The sequence below is a fragment of the Maylandia zebra genome, linkage group LG7, assembly GCF_041146795.1.
Source record: "Maylandia zebra isolate NMK-2024a linkage group LG7, Mzebra_GT3a, whole genome shotgun sequence".
NCBI lineage: Eukaryota > Metazoa > Chordata > Actinopteri > Cichliformes > Cichlidae > Maylandia > Maylandia zebra.
In genome coordinates, this window is record NC_135173.1 from 67639471 (window position 1) to 67662166 (window position 22696).

The window sequence follows — 22696 nt, forward strand, 5'->3', positions numbered from 1 at the left end:
TCTCATACAAAGTCTTAGAGCAAACGTTTGTAGCTGAACCTGCTGATTCATAACATGTTTCTGTTTAAAGTTTGGAGAGATCATTTAATTTGAAAGTGTTCTTACACCAACTATGTGGCAAAAAAATAGTACAATCAATGAATGAACTGGATATTCTTGGTGTTATTCAATAACAGCAAAGGATGGAAATCAAAATAAAACTCATTTTAAAAAATGCAATTCTGCAACAGTACCAAATATAGAGCATGTAAAGACCTCTCTGCCCAAAGCGGTCAGAGCAGATGGCCCCGCCCCTCCCTGAGCCTGGTTCTGCCGGAGGTTTCTTCCTGTTAAAAGGGAGTTTTTCCTTCCCACTGTCGCCAAAGTGCTTGCTCATAGAGGGTCATATGATTGTTGGGTTTTTCTCTGTATGTATTATTGGAGGGTCGACCTTACAATATAAAGCACCTTGTGGCGACTGTTGTTGTGATTTGGCGCTGTGCAAATAACACTGAATTAAATTAAATAACTGTTTGTTGGAAATGAGCCGTGCAGGTGAAATGTTTTGCATGATCGATTTAAACGGGTAGTCGGACCACCATGTGGCACCGATGCCAAGTCTCTAGTAGTTTATGAGTTACGTCATTTGCATCTAAGCATTTAGTAACCTTCGTGTCCTTTGGACATGGAAGAGGGAAAGGTTTACTATAAAGATGACCACTTATTAACTTTTTGCACAGCTGTGATCCTCAACCCTTTAAGGTGGAGCCAAACGGTGCAGGTGAAATGCACACTGCAGCATGACTGACAAACTGGATCTCCTCAACATTTCCAGGCCAGATTTAAAGAATCTTGTGAAACACGAGTCCTCGAACCAAATCGCTTTCCCCACATCTCTGCAGTCGTTTGTCTGGAGCTGCCGAACTTTCAGATGTGGATTGGTTGCGACTGTGAGGGATGTCTGGGCATTTCCGCTCCACCTGTGATGGATGGACAGGTTGTATTCAATAAGAGTTGAAATGTTTAATGAGGCCATAAGATCATCAGGCCCCAGATCGACTGAGCTGAGGTTCGACTTTTATGCAGTCAGACTTCTTTGTGCAATCGGAGGAGTCGCCCCCTGCTGGTCATAAGAAAGAATGCAGGTGTAAAGCACTTCCAGAGAAGCTAAACTCTTCAGACTTGGTGCAATGCCCATCTTTTATATACAGTCTGTGAATTACCCTCGCCTGTGCCTGTTGGACCTTTGTGACTTGCACTATGACCCCTCCCAGGCAGGCTGACGGTGCTTCACCTTCCTCCTCCTTCATGCCTGTTCTTCCACCTGTTCCTCCTCTGGTCTCTACTTTTCATCATCTTCCATCTTTTTCTCCTCCTCACCAGCTCACCCTGTCGTCCATCCTTCTCTTCCACAGATTCTGTCTCTAATTCCTCCTACCCACCCACTCCACCCCAAACCCCCTTTCCATCACCACCTCCTCTCCGTTGCCGTGGGGATACAGGGGATCATGACTGACAGGCAGCTTGCTAAACCAATCAGATTCATCCACAGCTTCAAAGGCGAACACTCATTGGCAGTTCCCAGGGGAGCTGGAGTGTGTGTGTGTGTGTGTGTGTGTGTGTGTGTGTGTGTGTGTGTGTGTGTGTGTGTGTGTAATAGAGTGATGGATGATCTCCTCTCCAACAGCAGAGGAGAGGAAGGATCACTCATTCTCAGTGTCTCTCTGTTGCTCTCTCTCTATTTAATTCCTGATCTCTCTCTCTCTCTCTCTCTCTCTCTCTGTATGAGTGTCTCTCGCTCGCCCCCCCTCCCTCCTCTCTCCACATCTCTGTCGCTGTGGAGAGCCAAAGAGAGAAGACGTTTGTTCTTGGAGATGCTCGAGGAAAACAAGAAAATAGCTGCTTCTGCTGGATGTTAAAATGCAGCACTGCATGCCTTAAATAAAACACACACACACACACACTGACACACACACACTCCGCGGCGCTGCAACCATGCCAGGAATACCTGCCGTCCATCTGCTGTTGCGCGGTGCACGGGATGTGATGGATGCAGCTCCTACTTTCTGTTGGTGAGTGTTTGATTGCTGTGTGTGGTTTTTCGGGAATGTGTCCGTGTACTCGTGTGATTGTGTGTTTGTGTGTGTGCGTTGTCAGGACTGCGGTAGTCCTTGAGCGCTGTGGCGACTCAGCCTGCGGTTCTGACAGCTGAGGGGAATAGGAAAACAGGGCTGGGGGATTTTTTTCTCTCTCATTCTGGAGGGGTGCGAGGACGCCTCGTCACTTTAGTCGCTATTCGCGTTTTGTCACTTTGGTGTCTTGCAGTAGAGCGTGAGGGGACACGGTGTTGTCAGTGTCACTCCACAGGTTCATCCCTGAAGTCAGAGAAAGGCAGAGTGTGCAACAAGCCTGGATAAAGGGAAGGGCGGGTGCGGGGGAGCTTTGTGTCTTTTCAAAGTGACGAGAAGCAGGAAAGACTCGTGATAACACGCGAAAGCTACAACCGTCCCCTCAGGAAACCGAGCCGCCGGGACACTTCCCAATGAGGCGAAAGCGTCCCGGGCTTCGTCGGCTCTCGTCAGAGCCGCCGTGGACTGGCGGCCGATGCCAGCGTGCGGTGTGGCGACGTGAGTCAGGAGAGAAAGAGGGGTCACAGGATTGGCTGTGGGGTGATCTCCACCACCGCCTGCCTAATTTGCCAGAACCTCAGCCCCTCTCTGCCTCCCTCCTTCCTCCGTCCTCACTCCCGCTGTATTTAAGCCTCCTTCATAATAAGCAGCAGTGCACGGAGGCGTCTAAGTGCTCAGACTGAAATCAGCACTTCTCCCCCCTGCCCGGCTAAACAGGGGTCAAGTACGCCGAAGCTCAGTTTCCTCACGTCAACATGCAGCAGCGTCAGGCTCGGAGCGTCGGCCGTGGACACTTTAAAGACGCAGCCCTCTCCGGAGCTCCAAGACTGATACGTCAACGTTCATCCTCAATTTTCATGGCGTGATTTCTCAGAGGGTTCGCAGCACATTTGGACTGATTAGACTGCATGAGCAAAATAGCCTATTATTTTGATTTAATTGACAATAACAGTGCTAAGTCACTTTGGAATAATCCTCCTAATTAAATAATGACAGCAGGTCTTTTAAACCGGAGACTCCGTCCCTGTGTGAGGAGGAGGAGGACAAACACAAGCACGTTTGGACCCATTTATCACAATCACATGTTTTAAGGGAGCCACGCAGCTCAGAGTTAATTATTCTGTGGGGACTTATTGCACTCTTATCATTACGGGAATCCCCAGCTTCACAGCACAAACTACATGTTGTCTTCTCTCTTTTCCTGATGGGATAAAGTCCCATCCTCTCATTCTCTGAAAGCACCGACAGTTAATCTGGATTTTAGGCATTAACATTCAGTTTGTCCATCAAACATGCAAATTGATCACAGACTCATTAGGAATCATAATTATTACTTTAAATACGCTTAAGTCTAACCAGTAACAAAAGGATAATTACGAAGTGCTGAACTCTATATCCATGTGTTTAAACGACATCTCACAGAAACAATAAAAAACCTTCCAGTAAACCGGGTCACAATAATGATAAACATCATCTAAGCTTTCACGTATCCAGAGCTGCAGCTTAAACCGAGCTCCATCTAGTGGACGGCGCGCACGTACTTAAAATGCGTATTTAAGACTTCACGTGTGGGAATGAACAGCATGAAACCGTTACACAGCAACTCAGTTTCCTGCAGGTTGAACGACCCATGCAACTCCAGTTGAGCGGTTACACAGCGCACATACGAACACTCATTATCTACATTTGCACCACTTTGCCGATTGGCTTGCTGGAAATGTGCTGTTCTTTGGCTCCAGCTCCGCAGGACCGTGTTCATTTAGAAAAAAGAACAAAAAGAAGTAAAATTTAAAAGGTGCCAAAAACTGCAGTTCTTCTAACGGCCACCAGAGGCTAAAGCAGTGAATCACATTACTGCACGAGAACGTCACTGTTCTATTATTAGTGTTTTATTCAAATCAATAAATAAAGAGAAAGTCCCACACGGGCGTCCAGGAGACCTTCAAGAAGAAGTTTAGATGTTTTGTAGATAACGGGGCTACATATGGTCAAAGCTCGCTGGGGGGCGTGGCTTCTTTGGCTTACAGGTGTACAGCTGCTAGCTGCTAGGGTTCACCTCGGCTAGCCCCTGAACTGGACGCCTTGATGGCGTTTGTGCTGTTGGAGCCTTTTAATGACATCATGTGACCAATAATGTGGCTGCTATGAGGTTACTGTAGCAACAGACCATACAGGAAGGCGGAGCTCCAGTTTTGAGATTCTAGCACTCAGCAGGTATCTGTGCCTGTGTGATACAGTTTGTGGATGCAGCTGTGTAGCCAAGCCAAATGATACCAAATATGGTCATCTCGAGCTCTAAAACGCCAACATGGCCGCGGCTAAAACTGCGACAGTGAGACGTCTAAAACCCGTGGGGGACATCCCTGTTCTCAGGTCTCTGGTGATTGTCAAAGTGGAGTCTGCTGCCCACTAGAGCTCCCTCATGTTACTACATGTGTTTGGGGTCGATAAATCAAATATTTTCTGCTGTTTCATAATATAATTAATATTTATAAAAACATATGTAGGCTCAAAAAAAGTCACAACTAATACAATAAAGCCCCCGAACTGAAATTAAAGCTTCCTGCTGGTGTCAAAAGGAAAGCTGTTAACGAGAAAATCAACATAAATCACAGAGAAGAAAACACTTCATCTTAGTTTGGTGTGTTAATCAGAGCTGTGATTAAAGGTCTGAGTGGGCCACGGCCGCTCGGCGTAATTCTACACTCAGCTGCTTCTTTTGTTTTTGGCAGAATTAAATTCAGCTGGAAGAAAAAGTTGAAAGTTAAGCTGCTGCTTGTTTTCTTCTATGCATTTCTTTGCATTTCAACGTGTCTGGCAGATATTAGCATCTTTCTCAGGTGTAGGAGAGTAGCGTTTGCTGCAGCTCTGCCTGAAACTTTGTATGAGATTCATCATTTTTTGGAAACTCCATTTCTCAGATCGATGCTTGAGGGGGACTTTTCCCGAAAAACAAATGCAGTCTGTAACAAATGGTGATAGAAACTCATTTGTCACATGAATCACGATGTATTCTTGGCCCTCTCTCATTGTGGCCGTGTTCATAAATGGATTTGGGCCTCTTATACTATCTATACTAAACCACTTGTGCAGTACGCAGCGCCGCCAGGAAAATCAACATGTCTGCATCGGTTAATACATCAGGATATTGCTGCGGAATAAAACTTGCCCAACACAAATCAGCACTAATCATGTTTGCTTGATTCTTCTCCCCATGCTGGAAATCGGGCTCATTGTTTGGAGGTTGTTTCAAAAATGAAGCGCTGAGCTGAACAGAAACGGAGACACTGTGGTGCTGAGAGCGGACAATAAAGCGAAGTTTCCTCGTACGCGTTCACGCCAAGAGACAAAACACAACGAGGGGGAGATGTTTCCGAGAGACGTAATCTCCTCTGCCGAGCCTCCCGTCGACGACGAGATGCCAAAAAATTACTTTAGAGTCGTTTTGTCTTTACTGGTGATATTCCAGAATTCTCCTCAGGGAAACAAAGCAGCATCACTGTGGCTTCCCGGCCCATCGTTGTCAAAGACTCACTCCAGCATCAAACGTGAAGTAAGCTGCTGCTGAAGCTGGAGCCCGTTCACATCTGCTGATTCTGCGCTTCAAAGTCGAGGCCAGAGCAGGCGAGGAGGTCAGGGCGGTGGACGGGGTGTAATCAGCACTCAGAGCATCTCAGGTAGATGAAGATGACCCGCGACCTTCAGCTACCTGACACGTTAAAGCATGCACACATCATTTCCTGGCTTCATTATTACTTCATAGCTCACTAATGACCAAGATGAGCACATATGCTGTTACAGAATGAGTATTTCTGCACATGTAGACACACCAGTCTTTATGCATCAGCTGGGGAAGTTTCATGGTGATGTTAGTTGATGGATTTTCACCACTAACATGTGTTTTGCAATAAAAATGTCTGTAATTTACAACCATAACGTTAGAGGCCACAAATCTCCACTTCAGCACCGCTGACACCCACCAAACTTTTCACTTTTATTCCGGGCTCGAGGGAATCATAAATCACACAGATCTGCGGAGCGTTTCACTCCTGAAACACGGGAAAATTGCCCGACGTCTTCTTGAGAACATTTTCTGATTTATTAAATAATAAAAAGGATCAGCGTGTAAAATGTTTGACGGAAACGTGTCACCATAACCGAAACTAATTTTTCCCACGTGGGGAGGTGAACGATAAGGTCCACGTGATTTCCTCCTGTCGGCATTCTGGAGGTTTAAACGTTTGTTCCTACATCGCTCCGAGCCTGACTCAGACAGACGCATGGAGGAAATGGACTTCATGGATTTCATGAAATGATCAAAATACCCAGAAGCCCCTCTGTAAAAACCTTTGACTCCAAATCAAAAGGAATTTCGAACCCGGCTTTATCCATCGTTCAGATTTCTGAGCTGGAAAAGTTCAACGTGTCACATAAATGGACACGTTGTGTTCTGGAGGTTTGGACTGAGAGGTTTGCTCATCTATCATTCATCTAGCACCGCCTGATTTATTGACTGATTTTATTCCTAAAATACTGAAAAAATGATATGAATCCAAACAATTCCAGTGGGAAAGATTATTCCCACGTGAAGACAGTCACCAGTATTCCCGGGACTGGACGTCCCAGCAAATGTACCCCAAACCCAGGAGCGTGCACAAGCCTCGGTCAGCGTGGCAGAGGTTAAAGTTCACGGCAGGGCGATTAGAACAGGTTCTGCTGTGACAGCGTTTGCGAGTAGAATCAACAGTTTCACGCCGCTCGCCAACATTCTGCTTTAGTATTTGCTCGATCTTCCCGGGCATCCGCAGCCCACGGCCCTGCCCACCATCCGCCAGCATCGAGCCACACATGAAACAGTCTGAAATGTAGTGCAGCACCATCAGCTTTGTATCTAGCGACCTGTCAGAGTCGATATAAGAACCCATCTGCTGCTGCCTCCTCCGCACTGAACACACAGGAGATGGTTAGCTTTACACATGTACCGTCGTCAGCTGACAAACAGAGGTCAGGCTGTTAACCCGCCTGTGTTTACGTGCTCCACATGCATGTGACTGTGAGGGTAATTAACAGCAAGACTGGCTGCTGATTAAAGAGAGAAGTGCGACTCATGGGAGTGGAGGCTAAGTGTGAATTCTAATGTTGGTGATGCTAACAAGGAGCGTGTGCAGAAGGAGGGGGAGCTGATAAATGGGCGGACGAGCCTCGCTTGGGATGGGTTTAATCGTAAATCAATGGCAAACGGAGGGAGGAGAGAAAGAAGGGAGGGAACGGGGGATTTAATGCGGGAATTCGGATCTTATCTGGATGTTTTGGCGACGTCGTCTTCCCCGTCTCGTGCCAATAACACCCACAGAAATCAATTAAAGTAAAAAGAGGAAATACAGGAAACCGGTACACACTGTTCTGCTCGTGTCTCGCTGTCTGCTGCTAACCCGAGCTGCTGATAATGAGTCGGGTCGATCGGAGCGAAGCTGCAGGCTGATCGAAAACGAGTCTTCTGATCCAAACGACGAAGTTTCATTCAGTTTTCAGTCTTTTACAGAATCCTCTTACAGGACCGATCAAGTTTTCAGGATAGCAGAGAGTGCTACTGCACATTTCCTACGACAAAAAGGTTTTATGCAACTAAGAATTTCCAGAATTTCTGTACAGATTTGAGGACTTTTATAAATCTTTAGAAGAGAAAAACAAGTGTGGGAGTATTAATACCGCTGCAGCCGGAGCTAAAGGACAGTGCACTAACATGTCTGTAAAAACACAGTCCAAGGATTCAACTGAAGGAATTTTCAGTGTGAATTTATTTCACCGTATTTTTTAACTGGGCAACAAATGTTACCATTTCTGTTTATGGAAATGACAAAAAGCATAATTAAAATGGATCATGTAGTGACATTTAGTTTTGTTTCTCTAATCGAGTCGCTCTTGTTCCCACGTAAGAAACTAAACTTTGGGAATCATATTGCTGTGCGGCAGGTGGCGTTTGGACTCCGGAGATGGGGAGTGAACTCCAAACTCAGCTTTACTTCCGGGAAAAAAAACCAAAACACACGGGGAGACAATTAACCCAATCAGTCAGAGCGAGAAGTTAAAGTAGAGACAAAACACAGGAAGCAGCCGCTGTGAGGATAAACCAAATAAACTCAGAAACATGACAATAATTAACAGAAAGGCTAAATGATCCCCAAAGTCCAGAACTCTGACAGTCTGCTGCTTTTTGAGGTCGTTTCTCTGTCACTGTTAGGACCATCCTTAATTTGATATAAATCAATGTGAATTGCACAGGATTACCGCAGCGCTGACTCATGTCAGGTAAAGAAAAAAAGATGAAGCGACGCCGCTGTATGTGTCACATTACCCTAACAACGGTCTCGGGTTTGAATGACTGTCCCGTGCATGAAGGCAACAGAATACAGGCATTCAGACTTTGTTTTAAGACATCCACGAAGCTCAAGAGACTAAATGTGTGCAGAAGTACACACTCCAGCTTTTTATGCAGTTGTTTTAAGGATTTCAGAGCTTCTCTTGCTAAAGTTTTTATTTTTATTGCATTAGTAGAGCACCTTTATTGGCTCCACCATTGGTCACTCGCTGCTGGATGGAGTTTCCTTCTTTCTTTCTTTCTTTCTTTCTTTCTTTCTTTCTTTCTTTCTTTCTTTCTTTCTTTCTTTCTTTCTTTCTTCAAAGCACAGATCACAAAGCAGGGGCTGATGTCATGACGTCCTTCCAGTAACTTTTCTGTCCTAGATGCTGGAAATTCATAAATTTGCACCGGACTGTCCTGTATCGCTGGAGTTGTGACAATACCTTCCTCTTCAGGACTTTTGATGAGGACATTATTATTATCTTTGTATATAAAAGATGGCTCTCACACGCTTTCAGGCCTTAATGGCAGCATTTGCCTCTCTGTGGCTGTAAACAGGATTATTTCTGCTGGACATCAGAGTTTATGGGGACTGTCACTGTTGGAGCCTCTAGTGGACATTAGAGGTACTGCATTTTCTGGCACTTAAGGGCTTCTTTTTTTGCTTGCTGTTTGTTAGATTTGAGAAAAGATGATGGTTTTAGGTTAAAAACATGTTGATAATACCAGCAAACCCTATCAGAGTGTATAAGGTAGTACTGGAGACAAGCAAGCCAAGAGCAGTGCTGCTACTGTTAGCATTATTTTCATCTGGCTGATTAACAGCACTTAAAATGTCTCAAGGAACAAGACAATAATAATATACAATGCCTTAAAAAACAACGTTGGTCTAATGAATCCTAACCACATAGAACAGCTCCACACCTCCCAGCTACACCAGTTAATCCATCACTTAACAGATGGGCCCGAATATGACCGGCCACTTCCTGTCAACACCATTTAATGTCTGAAATTGCTGAACCAGAGGAGACCAAACAGAGATTTCTTTGCAGAGGGAAGATCAAGAAAAACAGAGCTATCCCAGAACAAACAGCACAGATGGAAGATCCAACACAGCAACCTGAGTCTGTGTGCGCCCGTGTATACAGTGTGTGCTGCTTTTATATACGTCCAGATTGCAGCCGGCCTCACCATCACATAGAGACGTAACTACGCAGTAGGATCAGCAGCTTTTTAAATAGACGTTCTATTATTAACGATCTTAAGGTTTATTAGAACAGGAGCCGCTCGGCAGAAAGCACAGGAAAAAACATCGCTTTTACTACACGAAGCACGGAGTGTTTTATTTCCCAGAAACAAAATCCGTCTTCAAAGGTGAACTCGGGTGCCACGAGAAACAGCTTTTCCTGCTGTAATCATTCGTCACGTGTCTCTGGACAGCTCGCCTCTCAAAGATGCTTTTATTGAAAGTCGAGTCCTTTCTTTGAGTGATTCACAGTGCAAAAAGAGTAGGGTGAGGAAAGGACGATTAGCCAATCACCTGCCTGGGATGACAATGGGGTGGCTCTCAGGCGAGGTGAGTGCTGTGACGGTGGAGACATGGATGCACTTTTCCAGCATGTTCAGGTGCTACCTCTTTAGCTCTGAGGATTTGAAACCCCTGGTTTTGTTTTCGGGTACAAATCGTCTAAAGGAGGAAAATGCCAACAGCATAGTCATGGTCATGGTGTGCATTGGCAGAACGTTCCAGAGACCTCGGCTGGAAACAGTCCTGGAGGTTCTCCTTGGTTAGCATTTCCACATCGTTTCTGCTGCTGTGATCAAATCTACCACAACCGACTATGGACTAAGCAGAAGTCCTGAAAGATCCATAAAGACTCATCCAGGATCAACTGTCCTCAAAACTGATGAGTGTTTCCCTCCCTGAAATTCTCGCTGCACTCTGTACATCTTGAAGTTTCTCAGGAAACTTTACGAACTTGTCGTCTTTAGTTTTTTGCCTCTAAATGCAGCAGGTTCATCCCCGGCTCGTTGGCTTTGGTGTCAGGCAGTGAAAGGAGGGGTGACGGCTTGAACCCCAGAGAGCTCCCTGAGTGTGTTTGTGAGTCGTCCTTTAGTCTTAGTCCTAGACATCGAGCTAACATGTCAGGTCTCATACAACTGTTCATCAAATGTGCAGAATCTCCACCAGCGTAAATTTCTCCACTCTAACGCAACAAAAAATGAGAAGGCTCCACCTTCTGTCCCTTTGCAGCGTTGCAGTCATTGTATCTCTAAATCAAACTCATCGTATTTGGCCCAGAAATGCTGGAATACTGCTGGTGAGTCTGGAGGTGTGGAAGACCAGAGGCGCCCACCAGAGGGCAGTGGCTCAAACAGTTGGTGGGCAGGGTGTGAGGGGTCACCTGTCATGGCCCTGGTTTACCTGAGACAGGAGGATGTGGTGATGGCCTCCAGGGGGGCACAGCCAGTGTTTTGGGTGGTGTTAATGACCCTCTGTGCAGCCTTCCTGCTCTCAGTCGTGGCCCCTGAGTACAAACATCAGGCAGGAGGAGAGCACGCTCTCCACCGAGGAGCTGTAGAAGGCCAGCAGCAGGTCCTGGTCCAGGTTACTCTTCCTCAGGAGACAGAGGAAGTGCAGCAGCTGCTGGGCCTTCGTTACCGGGGTGATGGTGTTGTGACATCAGCACTTGTTACTTTGTCTGATTTGAAAAATGGCTGACTCGACGAGGACCGGGTCTGCGACCACGCGCACTGAGCCGCCGTCTCCAAAGCCACATTGGTGCATGGAGACGGCGTTAAAGTGGCAACGAGACGCAGTCTGCTATCAATTTATGAAGTGGGTATAACATGAAATCTGTTTGTGATAATACGACGATTAACTGTGATAAATCAGCAGAAATCATAAATCTGTCACCGTCTGCTTACACCGAGGCCGAGGTCTGCTGCATGAGATGTCCTTGAAAGGAAAAAGCAGATGAGCTTATTTCACGGGGTTTTCTTACACTGCAGTAGTTTTCTCCCTCCCACGGGGAGGTCAGAGGTCAGCAAACACAGAGCCGGTGGGTGTTCAGCATTTTGCTTAAAGGCATTTGTGTTAGCCCAGGGTCTCAAGGTCAGACGCCTGCAGAGTGGAGACAAAGCAGCTGACTGAAAACACAGCAGCTAATAAAGATGAGAGAGAATCTGACGGTGATTATCTGTCTGCAGGGAGGAGAGTTATTTATGTGCAATCTACAGAAAAGAAAGGCCGGGTGCATCGGTGCCGTGAATAAAAGTGTTAATTAGAAACTTGAAAGCAAACAGTTTATTCTGCAAACACAGACTCATTTATATGATTGTGCACCTCGTGTTTTGGACACTTTCACAGCAACATTTATTCGAAGAACGAGTCAGCGCTTGTTTATTTGTCCTATTTATTCTCACTGCTCGCTCCACTCTGTTCACATTTGTCATGTTTATGTTCAGATGTCCACGCTTCACGTTCTCATCAGCGAGGCGGCCATCGTGACCGTGCAAAAGTAACGGCTCCCTAAACCTAAAAACTGGATGTGCCGCTGTTGGCAGCAACATCTGCAATCAGGCGTTTGTGAAAACCGATGCTGTGACGCAGCTGCAGCTCCATGCATCGTTCACATGTCTGTTTCACTGTGAGGAAGTGTCTGCAGATCCTGAGCAGTAAGAATTTACTGTTGCAGCAGTAACAGAAATTTAATATCCCAAAATATCTGCATGGCAACAACAGCATAGCCTGTTAGCTAACATTAGATGATGACGAGCTCCTTTTCTGTCTGTTTCAGGCCAAGTCCAAAAACGCAGCCTTGTCTGTGCATGCGGTCCACACGTACACGCCGTTAAAGTTTACATGAGATGAATTTCAACAAAGGCGGATAGAGGCTATCTGCAGGTTTTACACACTTCCATGTAGACACGCAGTTACTGTCGCTCCACTTAGAAAGACTGATTCTACGCGCCATCTTTGTTTACTCTTTCCCTCCCAGGCTCCTAGGCTTCTGATTGGCCAATTTCTACACGGTTAGAATCATATCGCCACCTGTTGCTTTGGCATGTTCTTCTTATTTTTGGACTTTCCTAGAGTAGCTTTGCACGAGTTACATTTCCAAAAATGTATTTTTCATCTTGTACTGGGCTTTGATGCGGTTCATCCACCACCTTAAATACTTTTTCAGACGTTTGATTTTCTGCCGTTTGTTGGTTGGTTTACGCTACACAGAGGAAAAAGAGTGGCTGGAGGCTGCAACACAACCGTGTGCAATGAACCCCTTTAAAGTAGACATTATGGCTTTAATGCTTCAGCGACTGGGTCCAGGAACACAGGAACAGGTGGTAAGCTGCTATCTTCTGACTGATTGCAACATTTAAGCTAAACTGTCAGCAATCGGTGGCAGACTGTTTGGAGACAGGTTGCCTCTCAGCAGGCAACCTTGTGCATTCGTGTTGCCAGGAAGTTGCACGTCAACCTCTGGGTGAGCAGTTTGTCACCATCACCACTACGATCAGGTTCCACCAGCAGAAACAAATTCAGTGTAATCAGTGGGCTGTCAGTTTGTTTTTTGCTTTCACATCTATCTCCAAAGATGTAATTAAGACATTTCCAGGAGCAGCAGCTCAGAGGAGGGTGTTAGCAGCGAGCTGCGGATAGCCGTGTGTATCAGCGAGTCCTGAATAAAACATGGGGAACTGGGACCACTTTATGAAACGTCTGCCACATTAGGACGGAGGAGCCCTAAGAGCTGTGGCCCCTGGCTTCTCCCCCCGCTGTATAAGAAATGCATAAATATTTCACATTCGAGCTGCTTTAATCCATTCGCCAAATGTCAATACTCAGCACTTAAAAAAAGTGGCCAGGCCTGCAGTCCCACCGGGTTAAACAGAGCAGCTCCCACGTCTGTATGCAGGTCGTATAATGCATTACTAAATACTTTTATCAACAGTGGGAGGGTCTTTCTCCCTAAGTGCTGCCCTGGCAAAGAGTGAGCCGGAATAGGTCCTGCAGCCGGATCGCGCCGTGCGCTCAGCAGCAATCGCTTCTATTCCCGGCAAAGAAAAGTAATGGGGAGAGTACAATCTCTAATTTCTGAGGTCGTGACATTTCTGTGCAGCGGGCAGTGATCCTGCACGTCAGCTAAACATGTTGGAGAAACTGCGAAAGGCCCGTCGCAGCAGAAAACTCCTCTTTAATGAAAGATTCAACCCGGGACGAGAAACATTAGTCGTGCCATTAACTGTGTAGAGCTACAGGTGACTGAATTTATCAATACAGCAGTTACACTCGTCCACAAAAAGATTCTTTATTCCAGAATTCAAAGGAAGAATTTCCTTTATTTACCAAAGACGTCGAATATTAAAAACAAGTATCTCACAAAGGTTTGGTGAACCTCTGAGTTTATATGCACGTATGATTAGTGACAACAATATCAAACTATTATGAAACTGACCTAAATAACAATCGTGTCCCCGCACATGGTTTCTCTTTCCAGTATAAATCCACCTCCCAGTTATTTCTGCACTGGCAGCACTTGGTAGGGTGGTTCAGACCAAGGTTACTGTGGTTAACAAATGATTTGGGGAATTTGGAAAACTAAAATAAAACAGAAATGCAGAGGAAATATTGTTAATTTAGTAGCAGTCTTAGCTCATGAGACAGATGGTTTTATTGAGACTGTGAGTCACTAAAAGTTTGATTCATTTCCCTAAATTTACCTGGTGGAAATTACAAATAAAATCAGCATCAAAATGCAGATTTTAGTGTTGTTTTCATTTATTAATATACCAAAACTACGCAAACCTGCCCTGTGTGAGAAAGTCAGGGCTCTGAAAACACTGAAAAACTTATTTTTATTTGCTCTGGGCATTTTTGTCTGATATGATAAGTGCGACAACTATGCAAAAAAGAAAGTAGGAAGGGGTCAAATACTTTGTACAGCATTTATACTGTATATGTACTGTGTATGTATATGTACTGTGTATGTATATGTACTGTGTATGTACAGTGATCCAGTGGTGATGGTGAAGCTTCAGACTGTTATAAACACTCAGGTTCAATCACTCTGTACTGGGCGTCTCTACGATTATCACCGTGTGCCAAAACTAAACTGAACTGAACACAAACACCAGCTGTGGAGAAAAAATAGATTTGAAAGAATAAAACTGTGAAATTCTACTGTGAGCTTAAACAAATCAAAGTGAAGCAAACAAACAATATCCTGTTTTAGTCTTTCTCCATACTTTAAATCTGAAAACTGAAAACGTCTCTGGAGGCTCTGCTTCAGATGGTTACTGAGACAACCAATCAAGCTGGCTTCAAAGGGGGCGGGGCTGAAACAATAAACCCACAGATCAAGAAGGATTACTTTAAACAGCGATTGGTGCAAGTGTGTAAGTGAGCAGGCCTTCACACTTTAACAGCAGTGAAATTAGTGACGCCTTAAACACGTGACTGCATAAAGAGTGGACAGTGAATCTCCATCACTTCCTCTTTCAATAAAAACTAAAACAATCACGGCATTTAAACTGTCACATGATGAAAAGCGGCACCACTCTGATCTCCATTTGATGTAACTGTGTTTGTGCAGGAAGGGGAAATGAAAGAAGCCCCTGCGGGCTTTTAGAGTTAAGTAATAAGAGGGAAATGAGTGTGCGAGCACTGCCGAGGTAAACAGGAGAAATTAAATCAGCGTACGGCGGCGTCTCCCGAGAGCGCGCTCTCCAGCCGAAAGAGAAAACATCCACTATTAAACCGTCCGTTTAACATTCCTACCACGCTTGCTTCATTAGCAGAGAGCTCGGTTCTGTCGTTACCTAAATACTATACGCGACGCTGTTGTTTCCGTGTCTGTGAAGAGGCATTTACATAATCCTGTAAGGTTAGATACAGCACAGCAGCTCGCTGTCTGGGCGATGGACGCCCGCGAGCGCTTTAATGAGCGGAGACGAGCGAGGAATGATCGCAGTTTGAAGTGAGCCTCGTAAGGCAGACGGTCCAAATATAAGTGTCCAATACAGCCTAATTACACGTTGAATGAACGTGCTTGATCAGCACATAAGATAAGATAAGATAAGATAAGATAAGATAAGATAACCTTTATTAGTCCCACACGTGGGAAATTTGTTTTGTCACAGCAGGAAGTGGACAGTGCAAAAGTTATGAGGCAAAAATTAGAATACAATAAGAATAAATACAGTACACAACTGTACAGAATAGAATAAAATAAAATACTATATACAGTAGAATAAAATAGAATAAAAATATACAATAAGATAAAAATAGAATACGAATGCTATATACAACTGAGTAAAAATACAACGATGACAGAAAGGATTATTGCACTTAGTATTATTGCATATGTATGGATGTGTGTGCTTGATCAGTTAAAGTCTTTATTATGGAGTCTGACAGCAGTGGGGAGGAAAGACCTGCGAAATCTCTCCGTCCCACACCGTGGGTGCCGCAGTCTCCCACTGAAGGAGCTGCTCAGTGCTGTCACAGTCTGCTGCATGGGGTGGGAGATGTTGTCCAACAGGGATGACAGCTTAGCCGCCGTTCTCCTGTCACTCACCACCTCCACTGGGTCCAGAGGGCATCCTAGAACAGAGCTGGCCCTTCGGATCACCCTGTTCAGTCTCTTCCTGTCCCCAGCAGAGATGCTGCCGCCCCAGCAGACCACGCCATAAAAGATAGCAGAAGCCACCACAGAGTCATAGAAGGTCTTCAGGAGTGGGCCCTCCACCCCAAACGACCTGAGTCTCCGCAGCAGGTACAGCCTGCTCTGCCCTTTCCTGTAGAGGGCGTCTGAGTTATGAGTCCAGTCCAGTCTGTTGTTCAGATGAACACCAAGGTACCTGTAGCTGTCCACAGCCTCAATGTCCATACCCTGGATGTTCAGTGGTTGCAGTGGAGAATGCTTGTGCCTGCGGAAGTCTACCACCAGTTCCTTGGTTTTACTGGCGTTGATCTGGAGGTAGTTCTGCTGGCACCAGTCCACAAAGTCTTGGGTCAGACCTCTGTACTCCTTGTCGTCCCCATCAGTGATGAGGCCGACTATTGCAGTCATCAGAGAACTTCTGCAGGAAGCACTGGGTGGAATTGTGGGAGAAGTCTGCAGTGTAGATGGTGAAGAGGAACGGAGCCAGAACCGTTCCCTGTGGGGCCCCCGTACTGCAGACGACCCTGTCCGACACACAGCCCTGAGTCCTCACATACTGTGGTCGGTCGGTGAGGTAGTCCAGGATCCAGGTAGTGAGGTGATGGTCCACTCCAGAGTTCACCAGCTTGTCCTTTAGAACCGAGGGAAGAATAGTGTTGAAGGCACTGGAGAAATCAAAGAACATGATTCTCACAGTGCTTCCAGCGGTCTCCAGGTGAGCGAGGGAACGATGTAGGAGGTGAATGACGGCATCATCCGCTCCAATGCCATTCATTCGTTCCAACGTTGTCAGCTCAGCCGAGCGAGCTGCTGCACACAGACGGATGCAGGCAGAGAAGCTCCACCCTGATGGCTGCACGGGAACACTTCCCTGCTTCATCTGTCAGTAACATTCAGGATTATTAAAGTCATGATTTGAATTTTCAGATTAGTTTTCATTCATGTTTGACAACATAAACAGTCACTCTGCACCAGTGCCTTCTCCTGCTGAACTGAAGTGGGAGCTTTGAGTTTAAGTTAACTTTTGTTTTCATACAAAGTAACTTCGATACGATTATGTCAGCGTTTGGCCCCGACGCCTCTACGTCACCGGCTCCCAGTGCAGGCCCCGTGTGGGCTGTGAAGGTACTGCAAGTGGTCGTTTATGACTTTAAAAAATAACATTACCGTAAAATATGTACCTATTTATTTGACCATCAAAGCCATCGTGCAGAACAGTACTTAAGGTTTCTAAAAGAGCACACGATAAAGAAACGAGGAACGAGAATAAGTGACAGAGCAACGTTCAGTTCTGCAAACCTGAACGCACAGAGCGCCACAAACAAGCTAATATATGCATGAAGTGCCATAGCTCGTCCTCATCAGCAGCCGGCTGCTCGAGCTCACGCTGACAGCTTCATCTACTGTTGTACACTCGACTGTGGCTTCTGCACTCAAGGTCACAAATTAATCAAAGCATCAATACGTGCAGTCGACATAGGCAAAGCTCGCTGCAGACCTGTCACCTGTACCGACAACGTTGATTCAGCGTCTCATGAATTAGGCAGAAAGCGGCGCAGGCAAGCTTGCACGACAGATAGTTGTGGTGGGTCTACAACACCTCGAGGTTGTGCGCATCAGCTGCGGCTGCTGTGTTTTTGTGTGTGGGTGATTTGATAAGTGTGCGCAGCTGCATTGTTCACAGCAGAGGAGCGGTTCAGGGGGCGGCGAGAATCTGTTAATTACAACACAGGGGAAAGAAGCGAGGACTTGTTTTGCCTCTTGAATTAACATTTTTAAGCATCATCTCAGAGCTCCATGTTTGACAGAAAATTAAAAACTTCATCCTGTCTGCCTTTCACCCTTCAGCTGTGGAAATGTGCTCATTCAAACTTATCCAAAAATATACATAATAACAGCGGTCGGGTCACCTCACTGAAAGTTGGGGTTTGTCTAATAGCCACCCACGTTACTGCATCTTAACAGAGAAACTGTGATGTAACTCTGAAGTAGTAATCCCAGGCAATGTTTCTCAACATTCCCCAACAGCAGCGTCTTATATCGGTCTCTCTTTCTCTCCCGTCTCCCCAGATGGAAACTGCCACCAGTGACAGCGACGGAGGATAATAATGATGGAAGGCAGAGTGATTCGTCCCCAGCCAGAGCCTCAGCACTCCTCCACCGCCCTTCTGCTTCTCAGCGCCGCTCCCTGAAGGACGCGTCGACCTTGACACATCACAGCGTGCGAGACAACCTGACACACACTGAGCTGAAAGGTTGCCTCTCATTGCCAAGAGTGGGAAGACAACGGGGCCAAAGCTTCGGGGACCAGGCGTCAGCAGAAATCCGCTCTGTCTTGCTGGAGTAACAAATGAGCTTTTATTTGTGAAGTTAACACCGCTAACAGCTGACTCCATAAGGGCCAATTACTGGCTGAAGGGAATACGGGGCCAAGATGAAGGAGGCAGCAGTTGTGGCTTGTTTGCTGGCTGAGCTGTGTCTCGCTGCTTTTGTTCTGGCCTCCGAGGGGGCCGCTCGTTGCCCCGCGTTGTGTCGATGCGAGATACGACCCTGGTTCTCTCCCAGCTCTATTTACGCCGAGGCTACCACCGTGGACTGTAATGACTTGGGCCTGTCGGCGCTACCGCAGGGACTCCCCTCAGAAACACAGGTGCTGCTACTGCAGACGAACAACATTGTTAATGTGGAGAAAAGTTTGGATTACTTGGCCAACATCACTGAAATTGACTTGTCCCAGAATAACATTTCCTCGGTGAGCGATGTTCGTCTGGGGTCTCTCCCCCAGCTGCTGTCACTCCACATGGAGGAGAACTGGGTTCAGGAGCTTTCTGACAGCTGCCTCGCTTCCCTCCCAAACCTCCAGGAGTTCTACATCAACCACAACCTGATTTTCTCCATTAGCTCCCGGGCTTTTCAGGGCCTGGGCAGGCTGCTGAGGCTCCATCTCAATTCCAATCGACTGACAAGCATCGACAGCGAGTGGTTCAGGCCTCTCCCCAATCTGGAGATATTGATGCTGGGAGAAAATCCCATCCTTCACCTGTCAGACATGAACTTTAAGCCCTTGGCAAACCTCCGAAGCCTTGTGCTCGCCAGGATGAATTTGACTGAAATTCCTGATGACACTCTGGTCGGGCTCGACAATTTGGAGAGCATCTCATTTTTTGACAACCTGCTTAATCGAGTACCCCGAGCAGCTCTGACAAGAGTTCAGAACCTGAAGTTTCTGGATTTGAATAAGAATCCGATTGAGAGAATCCAGAGAGGTGATTTTATGGACATGCTGCACCTCAAAGAGCTCGGCATCAACAGCATGCCTCAGCTGGTCTCCATCGACAGTTTCGCCTTGAACAACCTGCCAGAACTGACAAAAATCGAGGCCACAAACAATCCCAGGCTGTCCTACATCCACCCTCGGGCCTTCCACAAGCTCCCCAGACTGGAGACTCTGATGCTCAACAGCAACTCCCTGAGCGGCCTTCATCGCAGTACCGTGGAGTCACTGCCCAACCTGCGAGAGGTGAGCCTGCACAGCAACCCGATCCGCTGTGACTGTGTCATCCGCTGGGTCAACACGAACAGAACCACCGTTCGCTTCATGGAGCCCGACTCGCTGTTCTGCGTGGAACCTCCAGAGTACCAAGGGCAGCACGTCCGAAAGGTGCACTTCAGGGAGATGACGGAGATCTGCCTTCCCCTGATCTCACCCGGGAGCCTCCCAGATCGAGTTGAGATCAGCAAAGAGAGCTCAGTGTCACTGCATTGTCGGGCGTTTGGAGAACCAGAGCCCGAGATCTACTGGGTGACACCGTCGGGTGTCAGGGTCATACCTGGCAGCATTTCCAATAAGTACTACATGCACCCAGAGGGAACCTTCGACATCTACGATGCCACGGAGCAGGAGGCTGGCTCTTACACCTGCGTCGCCCACAATCTCGTCGGGGCAGACCTAAAGTCTGTGCTCGTTTCAGTGAACGGATACACTGCCCTGCCTTCGAAACAACTTTTACATGTATATATCATGTCTGTCCAGTCCTATTCTGTCATTGTGTCGTGGGAAAGCACAGGCTCTTTGCTTTCACAACTAAACTGGTCCATTTTAGCAGAGGGCCGCCGCCTCTCGATGCCATTTACAGCCAGGCTTCCTGCTGATGTCAAAGAGTATCACATCAAGCAGCTGCAGCCGTCCACTCGCTACCAGGTTTGTGTTGAGGTGGTGTCAGCGCAGCCTGGATACAGCAGGGACTGCGTCAATGTGACCACAAAGGAGACGGCAGTCCCGAGGGAGACGACCCACAAATGGGACGTTGTGGCGATGGCTGCTTGTGCTGCGTGTTTTATCGTGGTCGCTGTGGCTTGCTCTGTCGTCTACACGTCCCTGCACAGCCAGGTGTTTTACAGGAAATTAATGGCCGACCAAGCCGAAGCGCTGCTGATTGCCAGCACTCGTTCCTCGTCTTCTTCTTTCCTTGAGTTTGGTGCGTCTGGGATCAAGGTGACGGCAACTGTAATAGACTTAACGGATGACTCTGTGTAAGACGCGTCCTTGTATGTAACAGCGCTCTGGGATTAAGCGAGGATGCAGAGTGAGGGACACTGGACAGTTTACGAACCCTCCTTCCACGAGCGGACTTCAGCAGCGGATAAATCATACTCCTGCGTAACTGGCTAAAAACTATTTTCTATCTGAAATCGTGTCATTATAGCTTAATCAGGCAGATATCGCGACTATAATCCACACGGCTACTGGTCATTCATGCAGTGCAGCCAGACTAAAGCACAGCACAGGAACTCTTCTCGTCTTAAATACCTTGTCGAAGCAGCTTTGACGTCTGCAGAAAGCATTTTCTTTGCCGTGTTACATTAAGCAAAGATAGTTTATAATGGCAGAGAGAAACTTGTTAGCCTAGTGTACAATAAACCTGATTATAATGTAAACAATTTTATGAAGAAATACATTTTTCATTAAACCTGTGTAGTGTCATAACTCCAATCTTTCTCTTGAAATTTAGACCAAAAAAAACAAAGCATGTGTGCGCTGGCACGAAATAATTCAAACACCACTTTGTGTGGATGACGTTTGTGTAGTTTGTGTGTGAGGTCTGCAGGAGACAAACACAATTACAGGGATCGCCCTTCAAGGCAGACACTTTAACGCTGTTAGGGAAATGCAATGCAATCTCAACAGCACGACAAGAGAGATGGTTTGTTTGTGCGTAAGCATGTGTGTGTGCACCTTAATGACTGTGTGTGTAAAGTGCGAGGGCATTGGCAAACCCACTGACTTTGAATTGCATTATATTCTCTTTCATTAAAAATCCAATATGGATTCCCAGAACAAACCTCGGCGCGGTGATGAATCGGCGTCATGCACAAACTGATAGGAGGCATTTATCAGCGGGACTCAGTCATAGATCAACCGAGTTTCAGCGCCTTGGACAGGGCTTTTAGAGCGCGCCCATTTGTCACCGCCACAGGAGCTAAAATATGACCCATTAGAGGCAGGTAGTGAGTAGGTCAGCAAGAACGTGGCGCTCATGCCGGCCCGTTCCCGGCACGACCCTGGAGAGATACCGCCGCCGTCGCAGGAACAGCTCAGCAACTATCGGGCTTGTTTGTAAAGTGCTCAACGCTGACTGCAGAGGAGGGGCGAGATTAGGCACCCTGGATAAAGTAGTTTCAGTCCTAAACAGGACGAAGGGGAGGACGGGCAGTGCCCTTTAAACCAGATCTGGGTTTGCACAACAAGTTTAATTTCATGCACACCTGCACAGTTACTCTTTGCGCTGTTCGATGACACTTTTGGTTGCAATAAGCACCCTTTACTACGGTTTGCCTCTGAGGCATTCTCACAAAGTCCACGCGGTGCACCTGCCTCTGGCTCAGCTCCAGCACTCTTCAGAGTGAGCCAAGTTTCTTTCAGAAGTGATGTTTGGGTTTGTAAGTGTTTCCTCAGCGTGCTCGGAAACATGTCAGCACGAAGCATCTTCTTCAGCCTCGCACTGAAGGCCGTTAACAGACAACAGTTTCTGCAGGTTCTTCTCCAACTCGTGGGTCGTGCTGGTGGTTAGTTATGCTTTTCTCCTCCCACTCACACATTATGTCCCTCTCACTACCAGTTACAGCCTTTCATGTGTCACGCTGTAATAATTCCCACCATCTGGCAACTGTCTGCATACAGAACTGGCTTCCTTTTGAGCAAGGTACTGATACTAAATTAAAAATGGATCCACTACTTCCTGCATGCACAGATGAATTCTGCAGCACACCTGGAACCTGCGCACCATTTGGGAAGCACTGCATTATAGCCGCATGCTTCAGCGCAGCATGGGGAAAGGTATTCTGGGTATTTAAAAGAGCAGCTGCAGGAGAAAGGAAGGATTTTTAAAAAGGAGCTGACAGGTCATTTAGAAGCTTTTCGTTTCCTCCCTCACCTGCTGGGTTCAGCTGTGGTTCACTCCTCACTGAGAGGAGCAATATGTCAACATATAATCCTCACAACCAAACCAAATAAAAAAAGGAAGCGTCTCGGTGTTTTTAAACTCTGTCAGAGATAAAAA

General features: G+C 46.6%; 2 protein-coding genes across 2 annotated transcripts in view; one reads left to right on the top strand and one right to left on the bottom strand.

Moving 5' to 3' along the window:
• The window catches only part of immp2l (inner mitochondrial membrane peptidase subunit 2), a 201888-nt gene that overhangs the window by 41663 nt on the left and 137529 nt on the right, over positions 1-22696 (bottom strand). The gene's annotated exons all lie outside the window — the stretch shown is intronic.
• Positions 1826-21117, top strand: LOC101469360 (leucine-rich repeat neuronal protein 3). The gene is made up of 2 exons (XM_004572668.3): positions 1826-2051; positions 18207-21117. Exon 2 carries the CDS (start codon positions 18571-18573, stop codon positions 20671-20673), a length of 2103 nt encoding a protein of 700 aa, XP_004572725.2. The 5' UTR covers positions 1826-2051; positions 18207-18570; the 3' UTR covers positions 20674-21117.

Coding starts and splice junctions, on each gene's coding strand:
- LOC101469360 (XM_004572668.3), top strand. CDS start 18,571: ATGAAGGAGGCAGCAGTTGTGGCTTGTTTGCTGGCTGAGCTGTGTCTC.